This window comes from Nestor notabilis, unplaced genomic scaffold (assembly GCF_000696875.1).
Source record: "Nestor notabilis isolate BGI_N333 unplaced genomic scaffold, ASM69687v1 scaffold9776, whole genome shotgun sequence".
Taxonomy (NCBI): Eukaryota; Metazoa; Chordata; class Aves; order Psittaciformes; family Psittacidae; genus Nestor; species Nestor notabilis.
In genome coordinates this window covers 1-9,805 of record NW_009932352.1, presented here as the reverse complement: position 1 = coordinate 9,805, position 9,805 = coordinate 1, and the positions used below count along the sequence as shown (strand labels likewise).

The following is a 9,805-nucleotide window of genomic DNA, read 5'->3' as shown; positions in this document are numbered from 1 at the left end:
GGGTGGTGGAGGACCGTTCTGTGGGGGAGGGGTCCCCTGCCTGTGGCAGGGAGTTGGAACTGGGTGAGCTTTAAGGTCCCTTCCAACCCAAACCAGTCTGGGATTCTATGAAAGAAAACACTTAAAATAGTAAAAATGTCAGACATGACTGTGCCTGTCAGAGAAAGCAGTATGACACCTCTGATGTGCAACTCAAGCTCATCCAAGTGCGAACTTCCTCAGAGGGAGAAGTATGCTCCAGAAGAGCAGCAAGAGCAAAACTTTAGTTACCACAGCACTGGTAATCACTTCATTTGAACCTTGTGTTTCATGGGTTGGCCTCAGCTGGAGAGCTGCATTAAAATTGCCCATTGCAGCATCCTGACCACCATGTGTGTTTCCCCAGCACTATGAGACCCTGGCTAATCGTGCTGCAGCCAACGGGCATTGCATTGACATCTATGCCTGTGCCTTGGATCAGACTGGACTGCTGGAGATGAAGTGTTGTGCAAACCTCACTGGGTATGTTCACAGCAGGAGAGCATAAAGGTGGCACCTGTATTTGTTTTTGTTGGAGGGGGCCAGCAGTTCAGAAAGCAGTTAAGTTTTCAAAAGGGTGAGATTTTTATCATTCTTTTCTAAACTGTGGTTTGAATTTGCCAGGAGTTATATGGCAAACCTCACCTGATCCCAAGTCCACATTTCTGAAGTCTCAAAACAGCATGTGAATTAGCACTGCTGGTAGAAAACTCCATGTCCTGCCTTGAGAAAGGTATTTTAAAGCATGGTGACACATGTCTTTTGCAAATGCCTCCTGTCTCCTTGGGAGATAGCAAGTATCCTTTCCAGAATTTATGGGATAGATACGCCATGCTTTGTGGTGTGTGCATGACTGAAATGCCATCCGAAGAGCAGACTGTCAGGCATTGTGTATAGAAGCCTTCTTTGTCTGGGCCAGCTTCTCTCTGCTTAACAGCTCACTTGCGCTTTTTCCAGGGATTCTTGGCTTCCCTGGGTCTAGTTTTAAGTGCTACCTCTAAGGGGTAAATGTCTTGTTTTCTCTAATACTGAAAAGAGTTACGGTCTCTGTGAGAAAGACTGTGTGCTAAACCAGGCCTTTTGGGTGCTCAGCATGTCTTACCAACCATTATGTTGGTCAAAGGGAGTCAAAGGAGGGTTTGAGCAAGGTATTTGTAAATAATCATGTAGTGCTCAGTAAGCAGCAGATTGTTTGACCTGTTGGTTGCTTTACTAAGCTCCATCTGATCAGGCCTGGCTTTACTAAGGCACTTTGGGGAAGCACAACAGACTCATGTACCCACAGGCATCCTGTCTGTAGTATGGCTGGTTCCAGCCCTGCTCAGCAAAAACAGTCTGAGTTTTCCTGAGTAGAAGTATTTCTAACTGGTGGAACATGAGCATTTTTAAGGCAGCTAAAGGGATGGGCAAGAAGTACAGTTGAGGAAACAAGCTGGCCAAGATGGAGCATTAACTTCCCTGGCTTTGGAGGAGGCATCCATGAATCTGCACACCCTGATGTGAATTCTACCTGTGCAAAGGCATGCTTTTAAAACAGGTCTGCATGTGTTTGCGTGCATGAGAGCTGGAGGGATGTATTCTTTGCGATTTACTGCCAGTTCCCAGTTGCTTCAGTTTGTTTGTGTATTGTTTTTTCTTTCCTAGAGGGCACATGGTGATGGGAGACTCCTTCAACACTTCTCTCTTCAAGCAGACCTTCCAGCGGGTATTTAACAAAGGATTCAATGGGGAATTTCGAATGGCTTTTGGTGCATGTTTGGATGTGAAGGTTAGAGATTAGTTTCATTGGATGACATTAACTGGGAAATACAAGTGCTGGCAATTAAAAAAAAACCCCCAAATTAAACCACTTTTTTTTTTAACCTTGTTCTAGACCTCTAGGGAGCTGAAAATTGCAGGAGCTATTGGACCATGCATATCCCTGAATGCTAAAGGGCCATGTGTCTCTGAAAGCGTAAGTTTCTGACATGAAAAAGTCTTTAGTAAAGAAGTAAATAAACAGTGCAAAGTTTCTGGCTAGACCTACAGCTCAGATAGAATGTCAGAGTTTTCAAGAAGAACAATTTGGAAACATCCCTAGGAAAATAAGGTCTTTCCTAGATGGAATTCTCTCCCCATAAGGCATTAACTGTGCCCTTCAGTAGCTTCATTCACACCCAAAAGATAAGAAATCTAGAATGCCTGTGATTACGTGTACCTCTGCTCAGAGTATGACAGAAACTTGTCTTACCTGCTGCTAGAGATAAAAATGCTGCTTGCTTTTTGATCCTGTGCAGGAGCTTGGAATTGGAGGAACATCTCAATGGAAAATCTGTAGCCTGGATCCCAGCACAACTCTGGCCATTTACTTTGAAGTGGTAAATCAGGTCAGTCCTGGCTTCTCTCTTTTTTTGTTTTTTGTTGTTTTTTTTTTACACACCAAACTCTCTGTTACAGGGCCAGAAAGTGCAGGGACATCCCCTGTGTGGCATATGGATGGCTGCAAAGCAACCAAGTGTTTTGTGCCAAAGAAATAGTCTCCAAGGTTGTTTTCATATGCATAAATTGCCTCATATTTTTGTTCTATACAAGCCCTGCATTCTTTCCTTGTCTTCTTCCTCTAGTATTTACTTAACAAAGAAGAAACTGTCTTTTTGCCAGTAGGTGCTGAGGAGAATACGAGTATAATACTGCAGAGAATGAAAGTATACTTTTAAACACCAATGGAGACTTGGTCCTCCAAGGTGTAATAACTTTATGGCTCAGAAGTAACTTCTGACTGGGAAAGTTTCTGAGCAGCTACAAGCTAGGAAAGCTACCCCAAAGGAATTCTCTTCCACATGTGTGTTTCTTTGTCTTCTGTGCTGTGTTACTGTTGGGAACAGGATGGCAGACTCACAGGACCTTTGCTTAGGCCTCCTACTGCCATTCTTATGTTCATTGCTAGAGATGGTAAGTCGCTGCCATCCTTTAAGGGACAAGGTGAGGAATATTAAATGGGCCCAGCACCAGCTGATTCTAAGAGCTGCTAGGAAACACAATGCTAACAGACATGTCTCTCTTCTCTGGTCCATCTCTAGCTTGTACTTAACTCTGTGACTGCTCAAATGATGCCCTGCAGTGCACTTCTCTGTATTTTACCATTATGGAAAAGCCACCCTGTTTTGAAGGCTTACCTTGTTTCATTTGCAGCACAACGCACCAATACCTCAGGGAGGCAGAGGGGCAGTGCAGTTTGTCACTCAGTATCAACACTCCAGTACGCAGAAACGCATTCGTGTCACCACCATAGCCAGAAAGTGAGTATCTCATGCCAGTCCTTCGGCAGAATGGCAGAAACTTAAGGCACAGTCTGTGCTGGAACTTGTCTAGCTTCTTGTTGTATGCATTTGGCACAGGGAGGTTGAATCTGGTTGGGGTTTTGCTGAAGGTGACTGCATGTAGCACTAACCCTTTACTAACCCTATAGTTGGGCAGATGCACAGAGTCAGCTCCAGCATATAGAAGCTGCGTTTGACCAAGAAGCAGCTGCAGTGCTGATGGCACGACTGGGAGTGTACAGAGCTGAATCTGAGGAGGGACCTGATGTTCTGCGGTGGCTGGACAGACAGCTGATCAGACTGGTAAGACCCAAAGACTGCAGTTGGGTGCATTCTTGACTCTAGTAAAAATGGTCTCTGGAAACGCAGAATTCTTTTTCCAGATTGACTTGCTTCATTTGTGCTCTGCTCACGGTCACATAGTTGCAGTACACAATAGCTCAGAAGCCAGTATGATCAGCGAATTTGGGATGGGGTACATAAACATCCCATCATGCTGAGAGGGTTAAACCTGAGACTACAGAAATGACAGTGAAACACAGAATAATGCAGGTGGGAAGGGACCTCTGGAGGTCTCTGGTTCAACCCCATTGCTCAGAGTAGGGCCAGCTTTGAAGTTAGAGCAGGTTGCTCCGGCTCTTGTTCAGCTGAGTTTTGAAGATCCCCAAGGACAGAGTTTCTCTTGCTTCTCTTGACAGCTTGTCCCAATGTTTGATCACTGTGATTCCTGCCTCCTCCCTTTCCCCCATCGGAATTTCCACCTCTCTACCTACCAGACAACAATATGATTCCCTAACCCCACTCTTCACCAGGCTGAACAAAACCACCTTCTTCAGCTTTTATTTCTACATGAGGCGCTCCAGCCCCTGACCAGCTTGGTGGCTTCTGCTAAACTCACTCCAGTATATCCATGTCTGTCTTGCACTGGGGAGCCCAAAACTGGCCAGACCATTCACGTGTGGGTTCACTGGTGCCAGGTTCAGGGTAGTAATTATTTCTGCAGCCTCCTACTGTCTTTTGCTTTGAATTGCACAAGCCTGATTGCCTGAATTAGTTCTGGCCTTGTCCAAACCCCCATGTGGAGTTGATTCCAGCAGATCTGAAAAACCAGGACCAGTATCAAATAAAGATTTGAGTGTCGGAACACACATGGGCATGATGCATGTGGAAATGATTGTGGAGTCATGTATAGTTAAATTCCTCAAACCATTTGATGCTGCCTATTTTCAGTGAAGCAGCTGGTGAAATGCAGCTGCTGCTCTAGAAGGCAGTGGAGTTGCTGCAGAAGTGTTTCACAGTGTACAAAGCAGCTTAGGTATAACGTGGTATGCCTGATATAATGGAAATCAAAGAAATGGGTAGTACTAGAAGAACTATTTCATTCTTAGATAATTTCAAATCTACATTTAGTGTATATAAAAATAGATAAAACAGATTGAATCATCATTCTTGTTCCAGTAAGATACAGAAACCACTGACTTAAAGAAAAATAGGCTGTAAATTTTATATTACTTGCTATTGTCACATTCATGCCTTGCTTGCTCTGTTCAAAAACAACCAAAAGAACACCCTTCAAAAAAAAAAAAAGTGTCCATTCTAAAAAAAAAAAAATAAATATAGAGATAACCAAAGTATCCATTTTGCTTCCAACAGTGTCAGAAATTTGGACAATACAACAAAGATGATCCCAACTCCTTCAGATTGTCAGAATCATTTTCTTTGTATCCCCAGGTAAGAACTTCACTTCCCACAGTGTGGGAGAAGTATGCCAGGGTGAGAGTGAGTGATGATAAAACATCTTGTACCATTTATCAGCTTCAAGAGGGGAGGAACAGCTGCTTTTTTAATTTGGGGGGCTGGTCCTGTAGGTCAGTGCTATGAATGACTGATGAGGAAAAAGCTCTGAGGAGTTAATAAGGGGATTTGCTGTTCAGAAAGACTGGACTTGGGTACAGAAGTTTTGACAACTTGCTGAAATGTCTCCTCTCACTAATCTTTCTGGTGCAGTTCATGTTCCATCTGCGACGATCTCCATTCCTGCAGGTCTTCAATAACAGCCCAGATGAATCTTCTTACTACCGTCACCACTTTGCTAGGCAAGATCTGACCCAGTCTCTCATTATGATCCAGCCCATCCTTTATGCTTATTCTTTCCATGGCCCTCCTGAGGTGAGTCCCTGTTTAACAGGAAGAGGTGGATCAATCAGTCAGAGTGACACTTATTTCAGTAAAAAGGCCCCTATATGTATTTTTTTAATTGAGGTAATTATTAAAGGATGAGATGGAGCAATGTAGAATATGAATTGGGTGTTCAGTAAGCTTACAGCTTTGATTAAAAAAAAAAGCCCCAAAACACATAAAGCCCCCCCAAACCCACTCTTCTGTCCCTGCCAAGCCACTGTTCCTGCCCCCCAGCATCCAGTGAATGTTTTAGTCTGTTTTATCGCTTTTGCACTCTACCAGAGGCTGCCATCTCCACTTTGTAAGTCAGCAAGCCTCAGCCCTTCCAGACCATAATCTCTCACCAGCTGCCTGTTTTCAGTTGAGTAACTATTCAATGGACAGACATGGATTCCCTTACACTGACACCTTCCTCGAAAGGAGTGTGTCTGGCAAGAAAATGCAGGAGTTGCTCGAGTAACACTTTGGCAGCATTTGCCAGGGTTTGCAGGCTATTCCTTCTTATTTTTGAGATACTTTTGTTCAAGATAATTTGAAATTAAACTTGCATAGGCATAGGAATCGCTCTCTCACATCCTGTGCTTCAGACAGCAGCTGATAACTCGATGCTGCAGGAGAGTGACCGTGCTTTGCAAGGGCCTGGAGCACAAGTGTGATGAAGAACAGCTGAGGGACCTGAGGGGTTTAGTCTGGAGAAAAGAAGGCTCAGGGGGGACCTTATTGCTCTCTGCAACTGCCTGAAAGGAGGATGGAGCCAGGAGGGGGCTGGTCTCCGCTCCCAAGGAACAAGGGATAGGACAAGAGGAAACAGCCTCAAGCTGCACCAGGGGAGGTTTAGACTGGATATTGGGAACAATTCTTTCCCTAAAGGGCAGTCAGGCATTGGAACAGGCTGCCCAGGGCAGTGGTGGAGTCACCGTCCCTGGAAGTGTTCACAGACCGTGTAGACGAGGCCCTCAGTGACATGGGTTAGTGGTGGCCTTGGCAGTGCTGGGAATGGTTGGACTGGATGATCTGGAAGGTCTTTTCCAACCTGGTTGACTCTGTGGTTCTGACTTTGTTCTTCATTTTCCCCAGCCAGTGCTTTTGGACAGCAGCAGTATTCTTCCTGACAGAATCCTACTGATGGATACTTTTTTCCAGATAGTTATTTACCTTGGTGAGGTATGGTGAAACACGTTCTTTCTCTGTTTGCACACCTTCCCTGTGGCCATGCACGCAGACTGCGTCACTGCGAGTACAAAATCAGCTGCTCACAAAGCCCACACTAACATAATGACATCACATATGTGCTGCCAGTTTTAATACACTTCCCTCCCCACTGTCCTAACAAAAAATCCAACTGGAGTCGCTAAGGATGTGTTCTGCACTGAGAAACAGCTCTCACGCTAACTTGATGTCCTGTTTCCTGATGGGCTAGAGTTAATTTTCTTCCTACTTCCAAGTGTCCATCACCAGGATGCTTGGTAATGAAGGTGATCCCTTACCATACCTGGAAAAGGTCAGAAAAGCTTAGAACTAAGCAGGTCAGAGAGCTGCAGGTTGATACTCAGATATAGTTTGATTTTAAGTTGCGTGGTATACTTGGTTGCTGGGTTTTGACACTTAAATACTGCTGCTCTTAAAGAAATGGGTTATGGATTTTTCCAGGTTTTGCTTTTAAATACTGGCATACTGGGAGGCATTTTAACTTTTACCTTTGTTTTTGAACTAAGCTACTTCACTGATACCCTAACTGTTACTAGGATACTTGAAGTTTGGCATGATAGTTTGTGGCACCTCCATTAAGATGTGCAGGTTGAAAAGGGGAGGTTTGCAGACATCTCTACTGTTTTTATATCCCCTTCCTGTCCTGTCAATAGACTATTGCACAGTGGCAGAAAGCTGGTTACCAAGAGATGCCTGAATATGAGAACTTCAAGCACTTATTACAAGCCCCACTGGATGATGCCCAGGAAATCTTGCAGACCAGATTCCCGATGCCACGTTACATCCACACGGAACATGGGGGCAGTCAGGTAAGGAGGTTTATTGAGGAGCTCTTTCTGTTGTTGCATAGAGCAAATAGCTGTCTTTCTGCTTTACTTTAAAAAGGATAGTTCTGTAAGTTAAATACAGTGGTAATTTAGCTCTTCTAAGTACAGAACTTGCATGTTTTCTGGTGAGTTTTTACTACAACTTTGTCTTTTAATAAGCCAGTTGCTTGCTGGATATGCCTTTGAAATCTGAGGATGGAAAAAACCCCAGAAAGACAGGTTAAATATCTTTTTATCCCACAAAGAGCTGTGAAAGAAATGCTTTGGCTATGTATCTGAACTTACCCAATACAGGGAGTGCAGTTAGCTTGCAAGGACAGTGCGTTACACTGAAGGATTGACCATCCGTTCCTTTAGTGTCTAATGCCAAACAAGGATATAAAATACTTCCTATTTTTGCTCTTCCTGGAATTACAGTTGTGCTGTGCTCATCTGTGCCTGGTTTGTTTGTAGCAGTGAAGAGACAGGAATTGATGCTCTGAAACAAAGATTTGGTAGTCATTTTTGATGTGACCATGTTATGCTGTTCCCCACTGACCTCTTTGCTGGAGAGCAGATGGGGGCATGTGAGGGACAGTGCTGGTGACATGCCAGTGTGCCATGGAACCAGAGCTGCCCTGCCAGGTGAGTGCCCCTTGGAGACAAGTTGTCTGTGGAGCAGGGCTGTTTCTGGACTTAAAACCCATTTAAGTTAAATTAGTCCCTTGCTTGCAAAGGGGACATGAATCTAAGGCAGTAAGAAGTCTTGAGGAGCTGAGAGGGCTGTGATTTGACATCTTACATTTACTTCTCTAACATTTTGTCTTAATAGGCCCGGTTCCTCTTGTCTAAAGTGAACCCTTCTCAGACCCACAATAACCTCTATGCATGGGGACAGGTAAGCAACGGAAGAGCTGCTCATGTTTAGAATGCTGTAAAACAATGTACATGTACAGATTTGTCTATGTAGTAGCCATCCCATTTCACCACAAACCATGAGTAGGTTACATTTGTTCTCTGTTTCTTACCTAAGAGCTTTTTGCAGACACATGTGGTTGCATTTGCAAATCTTACAGCGCTTTGCAGTGCAAAAACCCAGGGTTCTTCCTGTATGCAGAGGTAACGGAGTTACCAGCTTAGGAGGTCAGAGTTTTATGCAACCTGCAAGATAAACAGTGGCAGGAGAAGAGTGGTCTCCACAAGGAGTGCTTTGCCCCTTTGGTCTCCCTGTATCCCAGCTACACGTGGGGCACAGGCAGAGCAGGAGCATTTTCTGTGGTGGCTGCTGTTGAAGTGAGCAGCTAACTTGATGTAGAGTATGTTCTTACAGGTTTCAGGTCACCTGATGAAAAAATGTATCTTCACACTTCCCTACAAATACGATTCAAAACTCTTAGGTCACAGCGTATTTAGCACTGGGGAGACAGCACTTTGAATATAAATCTATTTTACCTGATTTTTATATCCTCTTTCTTTACCTTGTTTTGGGCAGGAAAATTCCTAATGCTTTATAAAAGACAAGACTTTCTCTTTTGGACTGCCCCAGAGGACAGTGTCAGAGCTGTTGCCAAAGGGTAGCATCTTTCCTCTAGACATCTGTCCTTGGTTTAGCAGGGAATTAGTCCAGAGCACTGCCATCTGATTTGCTTTCAGTTAGTCCCTGGTGTTAACACCACTGTTTTAGGCTCATTCTTTCTTTATCTGTCTGCAGGAATCAGGAGCTCCAGTCTTGACAGATGATGTTAGTCTCCAGGTATTCATGGACCACCTAAAAAAGCTGGCAGTTTCCAGTGCAGCTTGACTTGGGTCAAATTGAGCTGAAGGGTTACATGGATCATCTGGATAACAGAAATGGAGCCATTTATTTTACATTTCCTTCTCTCTCTCTTTTAGAGTAAAGGTTTTTAAGTATTAAATGAAACGAATCTGCAGGGGGAGTTTTTTACTTGGCCCTTCTAGGTATTAATTTATTTGTATTCCTTTTTTTGTCTGTATTCTGTTCACTCCACGTTTTTCATACACTGTAATTAGATAAAGGATGGTTTAGCCAGTACAGATTTTAACAGTCTTTATCTTGATTTTAACGGGGCGTGTTCTTAGAAGGTGTCTTTTTAGCAACCGGGGCCTGTATGAATTAAAAATAAAACTGGGTGAGAGCATTACTGGTTTGTGCTCCCCCCACTTCAGCTCTATGTGCGGTGCACTTGGCCTGTCTCCTTTCTACTTCTGAGCACGGTAACTGGGGCAGGTGCGCGCTGCTGGAAGCAAGGGGGAGCGCAGGTCTCCTCCACC

At 44.1% G+C, this 9,805-nt stretch overlaps 1 protein-coding gene across 1 annotated transcript in view; it reads left to right on the top strand.

Moving 5' to 3' along the window:
* The window catches only part of LOC104407148 (protein transport protein Sec23A-like), a 14,885-nt gene extending 5,414 nt beyond the window's left edge, over positions 1 to 9,471 (top strand). Inside the window, 12 exon segments of the mRNA XM_010016339.1 lie at positions 386 to 501; positions 1,663 to 1,786; positions 1,892 to 1,972; positions 2,295 to 2,384; positions 3,190 to 3,296; positions 3,467 to 3,620; positions 4,971 to 5,048; positions 5,325 to 5,486; positions 6,576 to 6,662; positions 7,361 to 7,516; positions 8,346 to 8,411; positions 9,225 to 9,471. Coding sequence (XP_010014641.1) covers positions 386 to 501; positions 1,663 to 1,786; positions 1,892 to 1,972; positions 2,295 to 2,384; positions 3,190 to 3,296; positions 3,467 to 3,620; positions 4,971 to 5,048; positions 5,325 to 5,486; positions 6,576 to 6,662; positions 7,361 to 7,516; positions 8,346 to 8,411; positions 9,225 to 9,314 — 1,311 coding nt within the window. The 3' untranslated portion in view covers positions 9,315 to 9,471.
* The last annotated feature ends 334 nt before the right edge of the window (positions 9,472 to 9,805 follow it).